This window comes from Tenrec ecaudatus, chromosome X, assembly GCF_050624435.1.
Source record: "Tenrec ecaudatus isolate mTenEca1 chromosome X, mTenEca1.hap1, whole genome shotgun sequence".
In the NCBI taxonomy this organism is placed as follows: Eukaryota; Metazoa; Chordata; class Mammalia; order Afrosoricida; family Tenrecidae; genus Tenrec; species Tenrec ecaudatus.
In genome coordinates this window covers 29,778,752-29,803,193 of record NC_134548.1, presented here as the reverse complement: position 1 = coordinate 29,803,193, position 24,442 = coordinate 29,778,752, and the positions used below count along the sequence as shown (strand labels likewise).

At 42.4% G+C, this 24,442-nt stretch overlaps 1 protein-coding gene across 1 annotated transcript; it reads right to left on the bottom strand.

Moving 5' to 3' along the window:
- Positions 1-10,392: 10,392 nt before the first annotated feature.
- LOC142433246 (melanoma-associated antigen B1-like) lies at positions 10,393-11,391 on the bottom strand. The gene has a single exon (XM_075538331.1). The coding sequence runs from the start codon at positions 11,389-11,391 to the stop codon at positions 10,393-10,395; it is 999 nt and encodes a 332-aa protein (XP_075394446.1).
- Between the last annotated feature and the right edge of the window lie 13,051 nt (positions 11,392-24,442).

Here is a 24,442-nt window from a genome sequence, read left to right as displayed (position 1 = left end):
AACTCCAGTACAATGTTGAATAGAAGTAGGGACACCGGGCATGCTTTTCATGTACCCTTTTTGCGGGATTGTTTTTGTCTTTTCTTCATTGACTATGATATATGCTGTTGGCTTTTGGTATACAGTTTGTATTATCTTGAGGATTTTACCTTCCATTCCTATCTTTGTGAGTTTCTTAATTAGGAATGGGTGTTGGATATTGTCAAATGCTTCTTCTGTGGCTATGCATATTATCATGTGTTTCTTATCCTTTATTATCGATGTGGTGTATAATATAGATAGATTTGTATTATATTGGCCAATATACTGTTAATTATTTTTGCATCTATATTCATTAGAACTATTTGTCTGTAGTTCTCTATGTCTGTGGGGTCTTTGCCCTGTTTGAGTATCAAATTTATGCTGTCTTCCTAGAATGAGTTTGGGAGATTGCCTTCTTTTTTTGCTCTGGAGTAGTCTGTGGAGGATGTGTGTCAACCGTTACCGGAATGTTTGCTAAATTCTGCTATAGAGCTATTTTGCCCGGAGGCTTTCTTTGTTGGTAACATCTTGATAATCCTCTGTTGCATCCCATAAATTCTGAAATGTGGTATTCTTGTTCTCATTAGTTACTGGAAACGTCTAAATATCTTACCTAATCTGGGCCTGTACCCATTCATGTCCCAGAAGACTGTTGCCCATCCTCCCATTGATTGTCCTTGCTGTTCTGGTTGTCCTTTTATTAGTCTCCAGCTTCAGGCCACCGTGATCCCAGAAAGACAGCTGAGAAATCCCTGTGTCCTTGAATTTAATCAGCCTTGACTTGTGTCTCAGCATGTGATAGATCCTTGAAATGAAGCCACGTGGACCTGAGAAGAAAGTGAATTTCTTTGCATTTGGGTGGAAAACTATCAGGTCCCGTTTCCAAATTGTCTTATTTAGCTCTATAGCCTCTTTGCTGAGCTTCTTTCCCAGTGATCTGTCTTTCTCTGATACCAGAGTATGAAAGTCACCTACTATGATTGTTGAATTCGTGATTTCTTTTTTCCTCATTTTAATAGTTTTTTGAACAAATTCACCACTCCATTTTTGTGCACGTAAATATTCAATATGCTAATTAATTCCGGGTTTACTGGTGCGTTGAGCATTATATACTGCCCCTGCTTTTGTCGTTCTATGGTTTTAATCTTGAGGTCCATTTTATAGGAAATTAGGATTGCCACCGCTGCTTTATTAAAGTTATCATTCGTCTCATATTCTTTCCGCCAACCTTTTATTCTTAGTTTAATTTTGTACGTGTACTTCAGATGTGTCTCTTGTAGATTACAGATTTTGGGGTGATGTTTTCAGAGGCAGTACTCAAGCCATTTTTTTTCAATGTATGAATCCAGGCCATTGCTTTTCAGAGTTATTATCACAATCTGTGGATTCGTTGCTGTCATATCACGTCTTGGGTTTTGGATGTTTCCCCATCTCCCTTCATATCAGTGTGCTATGTTGGTGTGTGTGGCTTTTCTCTTGTCTTCTTTTCCTTCTGAGGCCCGTACTGTTGTTGGTACTTTTGGCTTCTGGATGCAGTTGGGCTACATGGGGGTCTCCTTCTTGTGCTTGGTGGAGGCTGATCCTCTGGCTATAGTGAGTCAGCCAGTTTCTTCCGCAGGGTCAGTTGTCTTGCAGCATATTCTTTGAGTCTTTCCTTGTCCTGGAAAACCCTTATTTCTCCATCTATCTTAATGAATAATTTGGCAGAGGAAAGGATTCTTGAGAGGCGTTTGTTTTTCTTTTAGCTTTTGGAAGATGTTGCTCCACTTTCTCCTCCTCGTCATGGGGTCTTCTGATAGGTCAGGACATACTCTTGCCTTAGCTCCTTTGTATGTGGTGGTTTTCCTTTTCCTTGGGTCACTTAAAATTTTCTTTTCCCCCCAAAGTTGGATATTTATAAAATTATATTTCTTGTTGAGTTCTTCTTATGGTTTAGTCTGGTTGGTATCCAGTCTCCTTCCTGTATGAGTGCCTGATACTCAGTTATAAAAGTTGGAATTTTCTTCAGAACTTCTTTGGCTAACGTGGCTGTGGATGTGTGTGTTGTGTCATGCTCCGGTACACTAATTATTCCAATATTACTCCAATTCATAGCATCTGTCATTGATCTCAGGTCATCTTCTGGTTCTTTAATTTCCTATCTGACTGTCTTTTTCGCTTGCTGAGCTCTGTTTGAGTGTCTTCAAAATCACTTATATGGTTCTTGCCTCCTTAAGCCTTATTGTAAATTCCGTAACCTTGTGTGTGGCTTCAGCTATCTCATGTGTTACCATCTGCATTTCCCTTTGGTGTATGCACTTCATCCCATCTCTTGGGGACTTCATCTCCTCTATCATTGCATGCTTATTCTGAGTTGCTTCCCTCAGCTCCTGTATTACTCCACACAGACTTCTGAAGATTTCTTTCTGTGACAAACCCTTGTCTGATTCTTCTGTTAGCATCATTAACTGTGCCACTGTGTTTATCTGTCGTCTGTTGTTGTTGTTGTTTTCGTTCAGTATGATGTAGTATGTTGATTTTTCCTCCATCCTTTTGTAGGCCTCATGTTTCTGGGAGACCAGGGGGCCCTTAGGTCTTTCTCTGTGTTACTGTTATGGAAGCTTTCAGGTGGCTGCCTGTGACCTACTAAAAAGGTGAGTGAGAGCGCTGTGTAGGCAGAGTTCCTCGATGGTCAAGTGACCAAGAGTTGTGAGGAGTATCAGTTACTGGAGTTCAGATTGGAGTCTATGTGTATGTCTGTGGAATACTTTGACTTAGTCTGTCAGGGCACGTTTAGCTGCCATTTTTCTTCTTTAATTAATAAAAATATTTTTTTCTTTTCCCTCCAATTGTTTAAGTTGCCTAATAGAAAATACAGTTGGAGGCGGCATTGCTTCCACGGGAAATGGTTCTAATCTAGTGTTCCGAAGCCAGGCTATGTGTGGTGAACCTATGCTCCTATAAAGCATGCATTCCTCTGCTCTCTGCAGGCCTGGAGGGATGAGCCAGTAGGCAGAAGTTGGTCAATCAGGAGGAACACAGCAGAAGAGCCTCTGGCACCTCCAAGAATGACCCGGGCCAACAAGGTGGTTCACTCAGTGCCATCTCAGGTGCTGTGAGTATGCCACAGGGCCCTCCAGTGGAGTGGCATAGCTCAGAACCTGGCAGAAGCTGTATGGTCTCAGGAAGTGGTCCTATAGCCAATGGGAGTGGAGGGAAGTGCCCAGAAATGCTGGCTCAGAGAGTGCTGCAAGGAAGCATTCAAGGCGGGAGCAAGTGGGCAGGCAGGGCGTTGGTGGTGGTGTTCCAGGTTAAAATTGGGGTGGATCGCCCCCTGTCGCCAGTCAGCTAAGAAGACACAAGTAGATTGCAGGTCAGGTTCCAGGGCCTCGGGTGAATGGAAGTAGGGATCTGAGCCCAAGAGTGCATCACTGCCACTTGGGGAGAGTGGAGCTGCAGGAAATGGCAACTGCTCTCTGAGAGGAGCACCAGGGGTGGGCAGCTGCTACAAGCGATCACACAAGCACTGCAATCTGCAAGTGCCTTGGCAGGGAAGGCAAATATCTCCTAGCATAGAGACCTGGCCTTGGGATGGGGTGGGTCCATTGCTACCTCCAGCAGCTTTGTCTGTACACTGGGGCAGCTCAGCCTGTTGAGTGGTGATTGCTCAAGGAACAGATCGCAGATCTCAGGAATTCTGGCTCAGGACAGATGCATAGGGGTGGGGGGCAACTGGATACTAGGCAACCTGGACACTAGGCCCACCTTTCACGAAAGAGCTCTAAGTATTTGCTGCTCAACTATACTGCATCTTGAACCAAATCCAAATATTTCTTTTTTTAAGTTCTCTGTTGGGACTATGCTGTCCTGCCCAGTATATTGGGCAACAACTTTCTTTTTATCCTTGGGATACATTTGGAACAGTGAGCTGTAAAGTGAATTAGGAGACACTAGATATGCCACTTAGCTGCTCTATGAGAAGAAGAAAATAGATTCACGCCCACCCTAAAGTTCTAGAGCAGTGACTTCTTCATGCCATACTTTCAGGACTATCTCCTTTATTTTCTAGGAACTCCCATAAGCCTGCTGGGCAGCCCACCCTAAGTCAGAGCATAATTCCAAGAGAACTGGGACTAGAGCACAGGACATCTTCCAGTCCTGCCCCTGAAAATTGTGTGGAACATGTATTAGCACATCACCTTGAAAGACTATGAATAAGTTTTAGCACTGCATCGTTCACACGTTCACACAGTTCATGCTTACGTAATGCTACAGGCATTCATGACTAAGTGAAGAGGGGCCCATTTCATTCAAACTGATATTTGCTACAGTATTAAATGAGTGAAGCACAGAAAGTCAAGCATCTCAAATTCATTTAATGGCAAAAGGAATAGTTTGGTAAAGGCTAATACAGGCCATGCTATATTATATTTCTATTCTTTGACTCCAGGTTTTTTGTATTTTTCTTCAATCACTGTGGTCTTCACTTTCAAAGAAGCAGTTTTCACTTCCATGTTATCTTGCTTCAGGTCATCAAAATAGCAGGTTTTCCTTCTCCCCATCCTTTCTTTACTTATTTTTTAAATAGCAAAGCTTATCATGATATACTGGAGGGAAAAAATTCTGGACATGACTCATAAGTGTATATGATAGTGCTAATACAGCCTTCCCTCAAAAGGATCAACATCTAATGACTAACCACATCCAGGTAAATATCTCTTTTACCTAGAGAGAAGAGAACCAAACTAAAGTATTAAACGCTGGGTTCCCTCTAGCCCCACCCAGTCGGCCCGCACTGAGAGTGCTGACTGCCCTCCTCCAACACAAAGAGCCGGCCTTACACTTCACTAAGCTTGAGAGGAATTGCATGATGCTGGATGCCCCCTTTAAAACTACAAATTCTCATTTCATTTTTTTCTTACTTCAAAGCCTTGTAGTAGCAGAATGGGAAAGTCGTGTCTTCAGTGGAATTGATCTTGGCCAAAATCTCTAGGACTTTCAAATTGTTGGTTAAGGGTAGGCTCTGGAGCACCACAGGAATTCCTAGCTAGGAGGATTACTGTTGGGCCCCTGCCAGTTTTCCAGGTAATTTAGTTTCACAAAATCTTCAGTGATGACTTATCTAGGTTTTACATGAATGAAGTGCCTTTTCCCATCATAATTTCTCATCATCTGTAGGAATTCCCAGATACTCTCCCCACTGGCATAGTGGCCATTCATGAAAATCACACCCAGGAGAGTCATCAGGAGACCAGTTTTGGAAACCCCGTCCAGGGAGCATCCCATTGTTAGGGAGGTCCATTTTGCTGAGAAAGGCATTGGACTGTTTGGGTGGAGTCAACTTCCTTTTAGTCAATGCAAACACTAGCAGCGCTGAAAGAAGCTCTCTTGAAGATCTAAGGAAAGAGACATTTTTTAATTTCTTGTCGACAATCTTCAACATGTTTCTCTTCGTAATGTTCGACTTTTCTTTTATGCATTTGAATCAGGAACTTCACCAAAATTAGTGCTTTCTGAATTAAAGTATTAATGCTGGACTGAAGACTGATGGGTATACTCTGGGAGGAATTATCATTCTTTATATATGTGTTCTTGGGTTCCCCATAACCCCTTTAGCCGCACAAAACTGGAATATTGGCAGTGGATATGGCTCTCTGAGTACCCTGGAAATTGCTACCTTGCTGTGTTAATTCATAGCCCTCAGTTTGCTTCTAAGTGGAACTGAGGGCTTCAGGCTTCAGTGACGACCTGGCACAGCTGCCTCTGCTGATCTGAAGCTCCTGCTCTCACATCAGGGCTCTCACCAACCTGTCGGCATCCAAAAGGAAAAGGAGAGTCCACAGATGCCTGACTTCCATGTCTGAGTGCCCAAGGACCACAAGCAGGAACTCCTGGTTGCTTCTCCATTTCTTTGCTGGGTGATAACCACATTCCTTCCACACAGGCTTCACTGAAACTCCTGTTAGGTCTTGTGTCTCCTCCTTTTGTAGAATAGGAGCTGGTTCATTAAACCAAGATACCGCATCCCTAAGACCAACGGTGGGATTTGGAAAAACTGGGAGATAATTTTTTGGTTGAGTTTGGCTAACCGATTGTGGAAATGGCACTTGTAGTCCAGATTCTCTCTAAGGTGGCTGGCTGCCCAATGTGGAAACCACAAATTTACATTTCTTACTTGTTTTTAATGTTCATCTTCAAAACAGTCCATTCTGAGCACCCATAGCAATGTTCATTCTGTCTGTAGGAGTGAAGAATTAGATACAACAATGCCTGCATATTAATTTATTCTTTCATAAAACTGGGTTTGCTTTTGATGAAACAGTCCATTCTTCTTGCTTGCCCTTGTCCCTTCAGTAAGCAAACATATAAGGTCAAGAGGAACAGTGCCAAACAACCAGAGGGGGACACGCTGCCGATTCACTTCAGCATTTTATGACGCTGAATTCCCACAAGATATTAGGAGTGAAATTTGTAATTCCTGAAATTGATCAAAGAGCAGAAAAAGTAGTCAGAACAATTACTTTAAGTTTATCAGAAGAAGAAAGCTGTTTCTCAAAGATGAGCATACTATGTTCACCTATTTTGAATATATCAAACACAATGACAATAGTCTAATGAGCCTCCCTCTAAAGGAATGGGATGCCTCTCCTACACTGAAAAGGTGGGTAAAAATACACAACACTGTTCGTGGTGCTCACATAGAAACGAAGGAAGTTGCAAGGGAAGATGGCAGCTAAGAACCAATATGAAAAACAATCTTAAATCAGTTCCAATTTTGTTTGTCAGTTATTATTTAATACCTTTCATTCACGTGGTAAAATCTTTCTATAATGCAGTTTTGTAAGGTCTCTCCAGGCTGGATTTCAGCCTCCGTCCTTGGCTCTGTGCGAGAAAAATTTCACGCCGAAGACGGCTCGTAATCCAAGTGAATTTAATGAGAGTTAAAACAAGCTTCAGGTTTTACGCGGCACCCATAGGATTCCTTTGACCATGCGGCCTGGCAGAGACTGTTCCTGGTCACGCAAGGATCTCTCTCCTCCCATGAAGAGGACCAGACCAGCCAAGTCCCTCTCCCTTCAGGTCCCTGCCTTTTCAAGGGTTCCCGGGGAAGGCTTGGTGAACGACCCCAGGTCGCTCCCATTGGCTGAATTGCAATCACCTGGCCCAGGTGGGCTGCTCCAGGTGTTACGCCCATCTGAGCCCACCGACGGGGGAAAATCCAGTTTTGTCCTATGCTGGCTCTCCTGGGCATGCGTAAATGGACTTCCCAAATCCCTAGGCTAAGCTGCCTAACATTTTCTTGTGCCTCTTTTATTGTTTAAATTTAAGGATTAAGTGTGTGGAATAACAAACTTCACATTAGCACATCATTGTGTTTTCTTATACTTAAAATGGACAATGTGGAAGGGAAGTAGTTGTTAGATTATTTGAATCCCACCACTGCCTAGGATGCTCCAGGGGGAAACGAGGCCCCAAGGTCCAAAAGTCCCCTCTCACATAGATTCCCGATAAGGCCTGGGTAAATGTCCTTTGGAGAACACCGAGAGCTGGGCTCAACTAAGGCCTTCAACTCCCGAGGTCTTTCCAGGGGCAACGTCAGCTGGAGAACTTGCGGAGCTCCTCCTTTAGATACGTTAGTCCTCAAGGTTCTCATCTAGACACTAGCAGGTAAGCCCATGACTTAATCGTCCTCTAAAGAGTAGGAGTACTACCTGAGCCCACATGATAATATCCTGGAGACTCTAGACAGAAGTTAAGCCAGATCTTCTTGCTAGGTTCTCCTAGGACATGCAATGGAAGCAGGACAGGGGATGCTTTGCTCTGGCGTGGGTGTTGATTCCAGTCTAACTTCAAGGTCCTCACCTTGTTTCCTGACCAATCTGCCACTTTGCTAACCCACAAGCAGAAGACTAACTTCTCAAACAATAGAACTCCCAGATCTGCAATTCTGTCCCCACAAAGCCAGCTACCAGAAGCATCACATCGTGATAATGCAATTGGTGAGTGTCCAGGAGCACAGGAGATTGGTGATTGTCCAAAGGCCATCAGCGGGGGCAGGACTCTGAACCACACTTTTGGAGGTGGTAGTACATACACACTTTGCTTAGGTTCTGCATCCTGATACTTGTCAGAGATTGAGTGAAGTTCCTGCCAATAGAGACCTCCGTCACCAGTTAAGACTGAAAAGCCTGCATTATGGAAATGCGGGTCCTGAAGCCTCCCTGGAGTAAGTAATAGCTTGATCAGTGCTCTGATTAAAGCCTACTTAGGGAATAATTTTGCCCCCCCTCCCTCCCGTACACCTTACTCCATTTACAGTCAAGTCTCCTCTGTCTGCAGAACCCACAACCCCACTCCCTCCATATACATGCAAGTCTTACCTGCCTGATACCTTGTTTGCCCCAAATGAGAGGGCACAACTTCTGCCTAAAAACTCTGCAGGTGGCTTCTTGGGTAAAATGCTCTGTGGCGCCCCGTGTGATCCACTCCACTTTTAATTGGAGATTCCCTCATGAGACAGTGAATCCTCACCTGGATTCCTGTTAGTGTCCTTGTCCTTCTACAGCTCCTGGACAAGTCCCTACTACACCGGATCCCTCTCTCCTGTGGGAAAGGAAGGGAGTCTTTAACCTCAGGATTCTGTCTCTGACTGCTACACCCAGGGCTGGAGGACAGGATAGGACAGGGCTCCTTGGGGCCTCCTATCTTCTGCAGTAAGTGATTCATTTATTTTCAGGGTCCTCAGATTGACAGCCTGGGAGGACAGCCAGGAAGGGACCCAATTCTCTTGTAGGACCCTACCACCATCCTCATTAAGGGCAGTCACCTTGATTTTTATCAGCCACTAAAACTCCTATATCAACTACCTTGAAGTGCTCTTCTTAGGCCAAGATACTGAGGTTCGTGACATCTTTGAAGGATAAGGGAGGGAATGCTCAGAAGGCCTGCCCACAACCTTGTCCATGTGGCAGTAGGTGCAGGTGGTCTTTGTGTGATTCCTAGTCTGGGGTATCTTCCTGAGTATTCCAACCTGGAGGTCTCTCTCTCCCGTGGCCCCTGTTACGTTTCATGAAACCTTTGAGCACATTTTCCACAGGAAACCTCGCAATGAATGAGTCCCTGCTCAAAGAGGGACAGGGCGTTTGAGGTGGTGACCTTGCATTAGAAATCCTCACGCATATTCACTGCACCACCAGGGCTCCTGAGGGATACTCACGGGAACCCATTCTCATGTTCTTTGTCGGAGTGCGCTCTGGCACCCCAGCCCAAGCCAATGAATGAGAACTGGCTTCTTGACAACTCACCTTAGCGGGTATCTTCTTTCCCAGGCTCTCCACAGACATGCAGTGCATGACATGCCCAGTCACAGCATGGCTTCCAGTGCACAGGGAGAAAACCACAAACGGACTCCAGTCCTGTCCCTGCTGGGGATTTCTCCCTGGTTTACACACAATGCTGCAGTCACAGTAAGAACCAACCTTGAGTCCAGGGTCAGTGTCTTGATGTTGAGCGCATCATGGCAGTATCTGCCCCTGAATACCTCACCCCTTACCCCCTAATCTGTACCTCACACCGACCTTTTCATCTCCCATCTTTTCCAGCACCATAGGGCTAAATTGAAGATGACCTGCCTTTTGGGGATCACAGTGTATCAGCCCCCCAAAAAAAATTCGCTGCTTCAATTGTGTGTACTAGACTGCTCCCATCTGGAACGTCCCTGATTTTCACCCTTTAATTTTGCTTGCACCTTGGTTCACAGAGGTGTTCTCTCCCTCCTCTTCAAGTGACAGCTGCTTTTAGATCTAAAAGGAGAGGTCTGAGTCTTATTTCTCAACATCAGAGTGCTTCAAACAGACTATTCTCAGTGAACAATTGGGATTGGAGGAGTTACCTAACAACAGTGTTATTAATTAGTTTAATGTCTTCTATAATCTTGCATAATGATGAATTTCCAGATATGTGTGTGCATATTTGTTTTCTTACAAATAGAAAGGTAGACAGAAATGAACAAAGCAAAATAACAAGTATTTTATTGTGGGTTTCATTCACATTTCCAAAACAATCTCACTTTCAAACTGAGGTTTTCTTGTTCTAGAAATCTGTACACACCAAGAAAGATTCAAGGCTTTTCAAGTTGCGTTAGGAAGAGACCAAATCTCATAGTCATACTTCATATAAAGAGAAATAATTGAGATCATAACTGAGATCATAAGCTAAATTGACATTAAACTTAACACGATATTTGACAACTAGCAAACAACAAAGTACAAATGAAAACAAACACAAGATATTAAGTATAATCTAGTACAATCTCTTGAGCCCAGCCCTTCCACAACTTGAATTCTAAATTCTATTTTGAAGCGCAGAGTGAGTGATCTGCCTCAGACTTGACTAAGGCTTGGAGGAGCTGCTGGGTGTGGCACTGGGACACGCCCTGGACTTCATAGCACGACTGGCTCTGGCTGCAACTCGGGCTCTAACCCTCATTTCCTCCTCTCTCAAAGCTGCTTCATACTGAAGCGGGAAGGCAGCCGGTTTTGTACCAGTGAGCTTGGCATAAAACTCCAGGGCTTGCAACTTGCTGGTTACAGCATGGGCCCTGGGGCCCCACAGCAATTCAAAGCATGGGGGATCACTATAGGGTACCTGCACGTACTCCAGGTACATTTCCTGAACCAAATCTTTGGTTATGAATTTCCTGGGGTCCCCAAAGATAATGTGCTTCTCCCCATCATACACGGCCAACCTATGCAAGTATTCCCACATCTCGTCCTCAGTGGCCCGGCCGCCCTTTACGTAGATTAAGGACAGGAGAGCCATCAGGAGACCGTACCTGGGAAACTCCCTGTCACCATCACCATCCAGAATCCCTTCATCCTCGGTGAAGTAGAGTTTGCGGAGGAGGACATAGGTTTGGGTGACGGGGTCCATTTCCTTCAGGTCAAGACAAAATACCAGCTCCAACATTTTAGATGCAAAATTCATGATGTCAGAGAAAGATTCCCTGTTCTTTCTACCAATAACTTTCACTATTTCCGCCTTTGTGATGGGCTCTTTCTTTCTATATTTATTCAGCAGGAACAGTAACAGCAAAGCCACCAGCCCAGTCCTCAGGGCTTTTTGAATGCTGTCAGTGGGGGGTGGCACCACAGAAGAACGTGGCCTTCCTTTATGGTGGCCCTTGGCAGCATCGCCTGCAGCAGCAGTGGTGGAGGACTGGCCTCTCAGGGGCCCCTGGGAAACTGGAACACCAGGAGAGCTCTGGGCAGTTTCCCCAAGAGCAGCAGAGGAGGAGAGGGCAGACCCTTTCCCCTGTGCATGGCAGGTGTCACTTCGGACCTGGCGACGCTTCTCACGGGCACGGAGCTTACTCTTCTGACCACGAGGCATGGTGACTGTCTTCAAGGACACCAGGGAGGAGTGTGGGTGGGCACGTGACAGCACCCACTGAGGAGGGAGGCTGAGAGAGACTCGGCCTCCAGCAGGCAAGCACCAGCCTCCTGATCTGGTCAGCCCAGGGTCTGAGAAGCCTGTGGGGGGAGGGGGTGAATATTAGGCTGCGTGTGCCAGCCTTGCCCAGTGATCCCCGCGGGGAAGGCCGGGGATAGAAGGAGATGTGGGTTTCCGCCCTCCTCTCCTCAGAGACCATTTGGATTCAGGGCTGATGCTCTGTGCGCCAGACTGAAGGCCGCATCTAACTCGGGGTGAGTCAGGGGACCGTACATGCATGAGAGCTTCACACTGGAGAACAGGGCGGCTTCTGTTTGGATTCACTTGGTGCAGAGCCGCCTGGCTCAGGAGTGCGGTGGACCCTCTCTAAACCCCAGGAAACCCTGGTTCGCCTCCCTCCTCAGGACAAGGGCCGCTCCTTTAAACAACGTCTGAAGACCCAGCTCAGGAGACGTCCCATGTCACGGTGGGTTGGGGACTGGGAACCTGGCGGGGGGACAGTGACTTAGTAAGGCCTAGAGGAGGTCTGGATTACATAGATGGTCCCTCTGCGTGAGGTTGGGCCCCTTACCTGGCCTCCAGAGCACACCTGCGACTCCTAGTTTGAGACCAGACACGCCTCGAAGAAGAAACGGTCACCTCTCCTGCTCTTGGGCGGTAACGTTGCTTTTGAAGTGCGTCACTTCCGGCTAAAGGACGTGGGGGTCCTCAAAGGGCAACGCCTTAGAGGAACCTCCGAGGGCCGACATCAGGGGCGCGTCTCTTGGGACCGTGATCATTTGGACCCAGTTTTCCCTGAGGGTTTCCGAGGGTCATCTCCTCAATCTCTATCTCACCCTGGGAGTCCTATGTGCAGCCCGAAATCCGACTCAAGTGTCCCTCCCTTCGTGGAGACCCTAGAAGGGGCTTCAGGCCTGTGCGGCCCCGGGATCATGGGAGCGACTGCGGTTTACATTCCGGGCAGAGCCTCCCTGAGGGCTAGACCGTCTGACGCCGCCCCAACACACACCTTTTGCACTCGGAGTCTGGACTCACATAACTTGGGGATGAGACAAACCCCTCGATGGAACTGGGGAGCACCCTTTAGACAAAGCTCTTTCCTCTCTGATATAAATGAGGGTTACTTTAGATGAGAGCTCTCTGACTGCTTCCACCTGGGATTCAATCAGAGTCATTTCATTTGTTGGCCCTGAGGCTAGAGAAGAGTTAACAGAAATCCCATTTGCACAATAATTTTCCATTGTGTTGGGACTCTCAAGGTTGGCAGTTTCAAACCACTGCAAGACTCTCAAGAAGATAGACGTGACTTTCCAATCTCATCAACAATTGCAGCCTCTGAATCTCACAGGGGCACTTCTAATATGACCCAGCGCATCAATATGAGTCCTTAGTACCCTAATGGCAGTGATGTTTTTTGTTTTCTGCTTTCTCTTATTTTGTTCTGGTCAGGTGATTGAGCGTTCCGTCAAATGACAGTCCTCACTTTGACCCCTGTGAGGTCTATTCCTGTGGATGAACAAGGAGAGCTCCCTCCATCCCCCATCCTACCACTGCTCCTCCGTGTTAGACTAAAGTCCTTGCCCCTCAGGAACCGGACAAAAGGACATGAAGGTGAAGCTCAGGCTGACAGCAGCCCTGGTGGACTGTGAGTGGCTATGACATAGGGACTTCAAGGCTGTGGTTCAAACCTGCCAGAAACTCTTTCGGTCAAAGAGGCTGTCTGATGTGATAAAGTTTTACTTTCTCAGAAATCCTATAAAGGGTTTTATGAGTCACAAATGACTGGATGAAGGGACATTCTGACAGCAAATGCTGCTGGGACCTCCCAGGACTGAGAAAAGGGCTGGTGCACTGTGAGGGACCACTTGTTTGGCTTATCCCTAAAAAAAAAAAAAATACTGAGGGAGAATCTTCATATTCTCTCTGTGTAGCACCTAGGTATCTCTCTGCATACCAGAATCTGAGGGGCCTGCTTGTTCTGACGGCTCTGAGCTTTGCCTCACCATTCTGGCAGGATGGCAGCGTTGGAGGGATGGAAGCGTCCACTGGATGATGTTATCACTTTTTTCATTCAGGGTTCCCAAATTGAAACCTGACCATTCTTGGAATGCATTCTGTTCTTCCTGAGTAGGGTCCTCAGGGAGCATGCTCTGGAATCAGGATTGTTCTTTGAATATTTGTTCACAGTTCTTCGGGGCCTCACAGGAATGACAACAGTGATGAGTGTCTCTGGGCCACACATGATTTATCTGCCTTTTGACTCCTTCTCATTTAGGGTTATCACCTTGATATCTACCTATTTATGCAAATGATGGCATGTTGTCCTTTTTAAAATTAATCTTGGATATACATTCACAGTATATATGTCCTCTGGTGAGATGAAAGCTATTTACATATGATCAATGTCTGCCCATATAAGATGGTTGGTATCAGAGTCTGAGAATCCTGTATCTGCTTACCAGAGGGGCACCACTTAGGTAAGTCCTTCACGTTACTAAGTGATGGACATTTCCAAATGTCCAATCAAGCCCAAAACTTTTGTCTTTATATCTGATGAAAAGAAATATTCCAATGTTGAATTGCATAGTCTGTAAAACAGGCTTTCTCTGTCTATCTGAACCAAATGACCCAGAATCCTCAAGCTCCAAAGGATGCCACAGGGCTTTTCAGTGGTCAGATGTATCACAACCTGTAATCTGTGCGTTTGGTAGATTATAAGTCTTCAGGATGAAGAGAAGGTGCATTGCAAGACGATTAAATGATACTCTCAGGAACTGCTGCTTGTTTGCCTGTTTGCTCAGCTCTGATCAAATTGCATTTTCTGACCCTACATCTGAAGGCAAATTATTTGCAACTAAGTACTGCAGCACCCCTGATTTTCTCATGTACATTAAAAAAATCATTTTATTGCGACTTTTACAAGTCTTATCACAATCCATCCATCCATCCATTGTGTCAAGCACTTTGGTACATTTGTTGTCCTCATCATTCCCATATCATTTGCTTTCTACTTGAGCCCTTGGTACAGGCACTTCATTTTACCCACACTCCCCAGTACCCCTTTCCCCATAAACCCTTGATAATTTATAAATTATTATTATTTTGTCATATCCAATACCATCAGACATCTTCCTTCACCCACTTCTCCGCTGTCCTTACAATTTTAATAGGTAAGGCCAATTCTCATATGAAACAGCCGAAGTACCCCTCATTTATATCAGAGAGGAAAGAGCTTTGTCTAAAGGGTGCTCCCCAGTTCCATCGAGGGGTTTGTCTCATCCCCAAGTTATGTGAGTCCAGACTCCGAGTGCAAAAGGTGTGTGTTGGGGCGGCGTCAGACGGTCTAGCCCTCAGGGAGGCTCTGCCCGGAATGTAAACCGCAGTCGCTCCCATGATCCCGGGGCCGCACAGGCCTGAAGCCCCTTCTAGGGTCTCCACGAAGGGAGGGACACTTGAGTCGGATTTCGGGCTGCACATAGGACTCCCAGGGTGAGATAGAGATTGAGGAGATGACCCTCGGAAACCCTCAGGGAAAACTGGGTCCAAATGATCACGGTCCCAAGAGACGCGCCCCTGATGTCGGCCCTCGGAGGTCACCCTGAAGTATGGCCCTTGGAGGACCCCCCACATCCTTTAGCCGGAAGTGACGCTCTTCAAAATCAACGTTACCGCCCACCAGCAGAAGAGGTGACCGTTTCTTCTTCGAGGCGTGCCTGGTCTCAAAGTCGGAGTCGCAGGTGTGCGACTGTACTTAAGCAAATGTCATGTCCTTTTCCAGGGTCTGAACTCTTCTGACAATATATCCAAAGAATATATGATGAAGTTTTGCCAACATTGCCTCTAAGGAACACTCTGGTCTTACTTCTTCCAAGATGGATTGATTTTCCCTTTTAGCAGACCCTGTTACTTATATTCTTCTCCAGCTAGACAATTCAAAAGCATCCATTCTTCTATGGTCTTTCTTATTCAAAGGCCAACTTTCACAAATGTGCAAGTTTCGGGTGCCTAGAGAAACAAATCCAGAGCCATTGATATGTGTATAAGAAAGAACTTTACATGAAAGAGCACTTGTATATTGAGAAGAAAAAAAACAACTCAGGCCACTCCAGATCGTGTCCTAATATCTAATTTTAGCTCATATGTTGACACTAGTCCATAAATTTCTCTTTAGACTCATGAAACATATGCAATGATTCAGAATACACGAAGACTACATTCCAAGGGATAGAAGTTCCTGTGAATCCAGGGGAAAATACCTTTTCTCAACCACACAGAAGGTGAGCTCCCCAGATGGAATACACAGAAATCAAACTGACTACTTCTGTGAGAACAATGCCCAAGCTCATATCAGCAGCTAAAACTGGGCGGGAGGCTGACTGTGGAAAAGATTAGCAATTGTTCATATCGAAGTTCTGAAGAAACCTGGAGAAAATTAAAGCAAGTCCAGGAGAGTCAAAGGACAACTTGAATTTCAAGAACATCTCAAGAAAGTGATTTGATGTATTGAACACTAATGACAAAAGACCTAATCATCAGTGGGAAGATATCAAGATTACCATTCATCGAGAAAGCAAAAGGCCATGAAAGAGACAGCTAAGAAAGTTAAGGTCAAAATGTATATCAGAAAAGGCACTGAGAGGACTTACGGGAAGATGGCGACCAATTGACACGTACCAGAGGGACTCCACAGAATTCAGCCCAGGGGAGTTGCTTAGAGGGAAATTTAACGTTGCAGGAACGCAGGAGGAGCATCTTAAAGATAAGTAGGCACAGACACAAGGGGTTTTGAGGGACTCTGGGCTTTTGGCTTACCTCATTGTAAGACAGCTGAGGCTTGACCTTGGCCCCGACACTGTCTCTCCCGGGGCCGGGACCATTTGGAGGCCTTAGGGGGGCTTGGTATCAACACAGCTGCACTTTGCCCCCTTCTGCCTCGGGGCAGGGACAGGACCCTTGCAGCTCCACGGGCAGGGCTCAGGGTTCAGCTACATTGCTACTCTTGTTTCCATTTCTGCTCTCTGTCCCACCACAGTCTTGGAAGTTTGTGCAGGGGCTTTTTTCTTGGCTGTGCCACACCTTGCCACCGCCGCCTCAGTGCAGGGACTAAACTCTCGGAGCTCCGTGGACAATGGTGCAGAATGAAGGAAAATTAAAAGCCAATGGGTAGGTCTTGTGGATCCACTGGCAAATACTTTATCTCAACAACACAGAAGTTGAGTTCCGCAGATGTAATACACAGAAAACAATTTGACTACATCTGTGAGAAGAAACAATGCCTAAGCTCAATATCAGCAGCTAAGCCCGGGCCAGGGTCTGACTGTGGAAGAGACCATCAATTGCTCATATCTAAGTTCAGAAGAAAACTGGAGCAAACTAAAACAAGTCCAATAGAGTCAAAGGACAACTAGAATGTCAAGCATATCTCAAAATAGAGATTTGATGCATTGAACACTAATGACAAAAGACCCAAAGAACTATGGGAAGACATCACGACTACCATTCGTCAAGAAAGCAAAAGGTCATTAAAAAGAAATAAAAAAAAAGAAAAGATCAAAGTTGACGTAAGAAAAGGCACTGAAAATCGCTATTAATGGTACAATAGCTAAAGCAAATGGAAGAAAGGATTAAATAAAAAAGCTGTATAGAAAAATTCAAAGGGCAGCTACAGAAGATAAGGGAAAATATTACAAAGAAATGTGAAGAAAACACCCTAGAATTAGTAAACCTAAAGGGAAGAACATGCTAAGTATATCTTACACTGAAAGAGATCAAGAAAACAAATCTAAGCATTGAGTTACAATCTTGAAAGATTTTCTAGGCAAGGTATTGAGGGATGCAAGAAACCTCAATAAAAGATACTCAGAATAGAGAATCACTGCAGGAAAAAGAACCAGTCGACATTCTACCATTTCAGGAGGAATCATATGAGAAAGAACCGATAGTGAAGGAAGAAGTTCAAGCTGAACTGAATGCATGAGCCAAACTCAAGGCTCCAAGATTTTAGGGAATGCTAATTGAAATGTTTCAACAGGCCAATAAATCACTTAACGCGCTCACGTGTCTATACTTGGATATTTGGAAGATAACTACTGGGCTGACAGACTGCAAGAGATCCATATTGGTACCCATTCCAAAGGTGGATCACCCAATACAATGCTCACATAATAGAAAAACATTGACATCAAATTCTTGTAAGTGTTAGCTTAAGATCCAACTGCCTGAAGTTCAGGCTGGGTTCAGAATAGTATGTAGAACAAGTAATATGATTGCTGATGTTTACTTATGTTTTGTTGACTAAGCAATGGCATTCAAATATGTGGGCCATAATAAACTAAGAATAACTTTGAGATGAATAGGATGTTCAAAATATTTTAGTATGCTTCTGATGAAGATCAAGGATTGTAGTTTGGATTATGACAACATGTAAACAAGTCCAAACTACTCACTGCTGGACCAATAGCATCATGATAAATGGAGAAAAAGTTGAAATTCAAGCATTTATTACTTGCTTGGATCCACAAACAATTCTCATGGAAGGAGCAGTCAAGAAATCAAAAGACAATTTGTATTAGATAAATCTGTTGCACAAGACCTCTTTACAGTATTGAAAAGCAAGGTTATTACCTTCAGGATTAATGTTAGCTTGATACAAGGCATGGTATTTTATATTGCCTCTTATGTATAGGAATGTTGGGCATTGAATTAGGAAGAGAAAAATCACACTAATATTATGACATAGTAATCATGTGACATCAATGCAATATGGGGATACCACAGTGATATATTGCGACATATTATAAAACATGTGACATCATACTAGCATTGTGACACCATACTCACACTGTGAAATCACTCAAACATTGTGAAAGCATTGTAACCTTGTGACATCATAGTAGAACTGTGACATCACACTAATAGCATAACACCATAACCTAGTGAAATCACTCTAACATATTGTGACATCGTAAAATCATTGAGATATCACACTACCATTGTGATATGAAAATAACATCGTGAAATCATAGTAATATTTTGATATCATATTAATATAATCACAATTTGACATCATGTTAACTTGTGAAGTTATACTAAAATGTGACTTTATAACTATATTGTGAAATCACAATAATTCACTGTGATATCATACTAACAATGTGCTCTCACATTAACCATATGACATCATAGAAACTGTGTTATATCATACCAGGATTTTGACATCACAGAAACACTGGACATCATAGAAACATTGTGATATAACAATAAAATTGTTCCATCAAATTAACATTTTGATATGTGATCATCACTAAAACATCACAGAAACATGATAACATCATGCTCATATGGTATTATGACATCACAGTAGCAATATGATCTCATCCTCATTTTTGATATCATACTGTCACAGTGACAACATAGAAACATTGATGGCATCATACCAACGTTGGACCATCACAGTAACTCACTGTGACATCAGAGAAACTATGTGATACACCGTAACTTGGTGACATCCAACATAAACTGTGACCTCACACTTACATTATGACACAGTAGTAACTTGGGACTTCATACCAATGTTGTGAAATCACAGAAAAATAGTAGCAGTACACTAACACTGTGATCACATCCCACTAACTTGTGACATCACAGAGCACTGTGACATCACACTTGCTCACTGTGTCATCATTACAATGATGCGATACACCATTTTGGGTTATCAAGTTGCAGTTGTACCATCACATTAGTATTGTGACATCTCACTAACATTTAATATCAGACCAACAATAAAATATCACAGAAGCATGGTAACCTTACACTATTACTACTCTGACCTCACAATACTATGACAGCACACTAACATTGTGACTTCAAAGCAACATTGTAACATCAGAGAATAATTTGACATTCTACAAATATTGTGATTTCATACTAACATTGTGAGATCACAATGAAACTATAACATTAAACTAACATTGAAATATCATACTATCAGTGACATCATATTGTGATATCCTCACATTGTGACATCATGGTAACATTGTGACATCATAGACACTTTGTGACATCATACCACCATGGTGATATCACAGTAATGATGTGACATCTTACTAACATCATGCCATTAACACGAATACGGTGACATCACCCAAAGATTATGACATCATATTAACATGGTGACATCATGAAACACTGACATAACAATATTATGAGATCACAGTAACACATTTTAACGTAATACCAACAATTAGACATCGCGCTAACATGGTGAATTCATTCTAACATTGTGTAATCATGATTTCCAATGTGGGCATTTAAAATATTTACAGAACTGAAGGATGGCAGTTGTAGACCACCAGCCTCCTTGTAAGATAAAGATTAGTCTATCAGCTTGTGTACAGAGTCATAGTGGCATGATATAATATGAACTAGACTGCTAGTCATAAGGACAGTATTTAGAACACAATAGCCACTGAGTTGGAGAATGAAGATACTTTCTGCTTCAGTAAAGTTTTACAACCTTGGAAAAACCCATATTGGGTTGCTATGAGTCATAATTGACACGATGTCAGTAGATGACCTTCTGTAAAGTTTACAGCCTCCAAATCACTAGGAGGAAGTTATTATCAGCCCTATGGAATTGCTGAGATGGAAAAGACTATACAGAAATAGTTAATTGAGTAAGCAATATACAATTTCTGAAGACAAACTACCAAGACTTACATAGTCAGGGTGATTATTTGATTTAAAGATTGCCTTATTTGTAGATATTTAGGATCTATAAAAATATATTTTTGTCAGGTGACATCTGGACAATGCCAACTCATAGCAACTCTTTGTAAAACAGAACAAAACACGCACCAGTTCTACTCCATCCTCTCAATTTTTCTTATGTCTGAGTCGGTTGCTACAGTCATTCTGTTAGCCCGGATCACTAAGGAGCTACTTCTTTTCTGCTGCCTCTATACTTAAACAAACATCATGTCCTTATCCGGGGTCTACTCTCTTCTGAAAATGTTTCCAAACAATGCAAGATAAAGTCTTGCCATATTTGCCTCTAAGGAACACTCTGACCTTAGTTCTTCCAAGATGGATTGGTTTGTCCTTTTAGCAGTCCCTAGATCATGTATTCTTCTCCAACACCACAATTCAAAAGCAACTATTCTTCTTTGGTCTTACTTATTCAATGGCTAAATTTCACAGATATGGTAATCTAGGTCAACTAGAGAAACAAATCCACAGACAGTCACATGTGGATAAGAAGTAGCTTTACACAAAAGAGCAATTCTATACTGAGAAAAAAAAAATCCTAGCCCAGCCCAGATCAAGTCCAAGAGTCTAATATTAGCACACATGCCTGATACTAGTTCATAAAAATCTCATTAGACTCATGCAGCATGTGCAATTATGAAGGATGTGGTAAGATTACAGGCCAATTAGTGGAAGGTCTTGTGAATACAGTGACAAATATCTTTTCTGAAAATCACAGAAGTTGAGCTCCCCAGAGGGAATACACAGAAACCAAATTGACTACATCTGTGAAAAGAAACAATTCAGAAGCTCAATATCAGCAGCTAAACCTAGGTCAGGGGCTGACTGTGGAAAAAATCATCAATTGCTCATATCTAAGTTAAGAAGAAAACTGGAAAAATTAAAACCAGTCCAGTAGAGCCTATGTAGAACTTGAATTTTCACAACATCTCAAGAAAGGGATTAGTTGCATTGAAAATTAATGATAAAAGACCTAATTAGCCATGGTAAGGCATCAAGATAAGCATTCATCAAGAAAGCAAAAATTCATTAAAGGGACAGCTAAAAATGAAAAGATCAAAGCGAGTGTCAGAAAAGGAATTAAAAATCACTACTATTGGTACAATATCTAAAGCAAATGAAAGAAAGGTTGAAATCAAACAGCTGAATAGAAAGTTTCAAAGGGTAGCTTGAGAAGATAAAGCCAAATATTAAAATGAAATGTGGAAAAACACCCTAGAATTAGTAAAACTAAAGGGAAGAATATGCTCAATATAGCTTACAGTGAAAGAGATAAAAATAAATAAATCTAAACCTGGAGTCACAAGCTTCAAAGATTTTCTTAGCAAGGTATTGCGTGATGCACGAAGCTTCAATAAAAGAATCACTGCAGGAAAAAGAACAAGTCAAATTCTACCATTTCAGGAGGTAACATATGAGGAAGAACCGAGAGTGAAGGAAGAAGCTCAAGCTGCACTGAATGCATGAGCCAAACTCAAGGCTCCAAGAATTTACCGAATGCCAATTGAAATGTTTCAACAAGCCAAAAAATCACTTGAAGCACTCACTTATCTATTGAAGGATATTTGGAAGATAGCTACTGGTCCAACTGATAGGAAGAAATCCATATTGGTGTCCATTTCAAAGTTGGAAGACCCAACACGATGCTCGATTTACAGAAACTCATTGACATCACACTCAAGTAACTGTTTGCTTAAGATCCCAGTGTCAGAAGTTGAGGCCAGATTCAGAACAGAATGTAGAACAAGCGATATCATTGCTGATGGGTACTTATATTTTATTGACTAAGCAAAGGCATTCAACTATATGGATCATAATAAACTATGAATAACTTTGAGAAGAATAGGATATTCAAAACACCGTAGTATGCCAATGTGGAACTATTGCATGGATCAAGAGGCAGCTGTGCAAACAGGGAATACAGCATGGTTTAAAATCAGGAAAGGTGTGCATCAAGATGGTATTTTATCAGCAAATTGTTGCATCTATATGCTGAGAAAATAATCAGAGAAGCTGGATTTTATTAAGAAAAATGTGGAACCAAGATTGGAGGAAGATTTTAAAACCTGCAATATGTGATGACATAACATTGCTTGTTGAAATTGAGGAAGAACTGAAGCACTTGCTGATGAAGATCAAGGATTGTAGTATGGATTATGACAAAATATAAAGAAGACCAGAATACTCAGAGCTGGACCAATAGTATCATGATAAATGGGGGAAAGGTTGAAATTCAAGGAATTTGTTCTTGCTTGCATCCACAAACAATTCTCATGGAAGGAGCAGTCAAGAAATCAAAAGGCAATTTGCATTAGATAAACCAGTTGCACAAGACCTCTTTAGAATATTGAAAAGCAAGGGTGTTACCTTGCAAATTGATGTGTGTGAAACAAGGTATGGGATTTTAAATTGCCTCCTATGTATATGAAAGTTGGGCATAGAATTAGGAAGACAAAATTCACACTAACATTATGACATCATAGCAATAATATGATATCAATGTAACATTGTGACATCACAGTAACACATTGTGATATGATAAAAATGACAAAAAAAGAAAAAAATATGACACCACACTAGCATTGTGACATCTTACTTACACTGTAAAATCACCCTAATTTTGTGACAACATAGTAACCTTGTGATATCATAGTAGCAATGTGACATCACACCAATAACGTAACATCATAATATGGTGAAATCATTCTAGCATATTGTGTCATCATAACAACATTGACACATCACACCAGTATTGGGATATCAAAATAATCTTGTGACATCATAGTAATATTGAGGGTCACATTTTGATAACATGCAAGCTTGTGACATTATACAAATAATGTGACATCATACCAATATTGTGACATTACCATAATTCATTGTGAAATCATAATATCATATTTACATTACAACATCCTAGAATCTGTAATATCATACCAGTATTGTGACATCACAAAAAATACTGGGAGATCATAGTAACATTGTGACATGACAATAGCATTGTGTCATCATATACAAAGAATACAGAATCACTGTAGGAAAAAGAACCAGTCGACATTCTACCATTTCAGGAGGTATCATATGAGAAAGATCATATAGTGAAGAAACAGGCGAAAGCTGAACTGACTGCATGAGCCAAAATCAAGACTTCAAGAATCTATGGAATGCCAATTGAAATGTTTCAACAAGCCAATAAAGTACTTGAAGTACTCACTTGGCTATGCCAAGATACCTGGAAGACAACTACTGGGTCGACTGACTGGAAGAGATCCATATTGGTTCCCATTCCAAAGGTGGATGACCCAACACAATGCTCAAATAACAGAAAAAAAAAATTGACACCACATTCAAGTAAGTGTTTGCTTAAGATCCAACTGCCAGAAGTTCAGGCCAAATTCAGAAAAATATGCAGAACAGAGGATATATTTTACTTACGTTTTACTGACTAAGCAAAGTCATTCAACTATGTGAACCATAATAAACTACGAATAACTTTGAGAAGAATATTATGTTCAAAATACCTTAGTAAGCTCACGAGGAAATTTTACATGGATCAAGTGGAAGCTGTGCAAACAGGGAATACTGCATGGTTTAAAATCAGGAAAGGTGTGCAGCAGGATGGTTTTTCCTCACCAAATTGTCCCATTTATATGCTGAGAAAATAATCAGAAAAGCTGGATTTTATTAAGAAATATTTGGCACCACTGTGGAGGGTGCCTTAAAAACCTGCAATATAATATATAAGATACAACATTGCTTGTTGACATTGAGGAATAATTCAAGCACTTGCTGATGAAGATCAAAGTATGTAGTATGGATTATGACACAATGTAAAGAAGACCAGAATACTTACAGTTGGACCAGTTGCATCATGATAAACAGAGAAAAGGTTGAAATTCAAGGATTTTTTTCTTGATTGGATCCACAAATAATTTTCATGGAAGGAACAATCAAGAATACAAAAGACCTAGACAAATCTGCTGCACGAGATCCCTTTAGAGTATTGAAAAGCAAGGATGTTACTTCGAGGATTAATGTGAGCCTGATACAAGACATGGTATATTAAATTGCCACATAGGTATACGAAAGTTGGGCATTGAATTAGAAAGACAAAACCACACTAACAATATGACATCATAGTAAACGTGTGACATCAATGTAACACTGTGACATCACAGTAACACATTATGACATTAGAGAAGAAATGTGACTTCACCTTAACTTG

Excerpts from the sequence above, each read along its gene's own strand:
- LOC142433246 (XM_075538331.1), bottom strand. The coding sequence starts at position 11,391 with ATGCCTCGTGGTCAGAAGAGTAAGCTCCGTGCCCGTGAGAAGCGTCGC.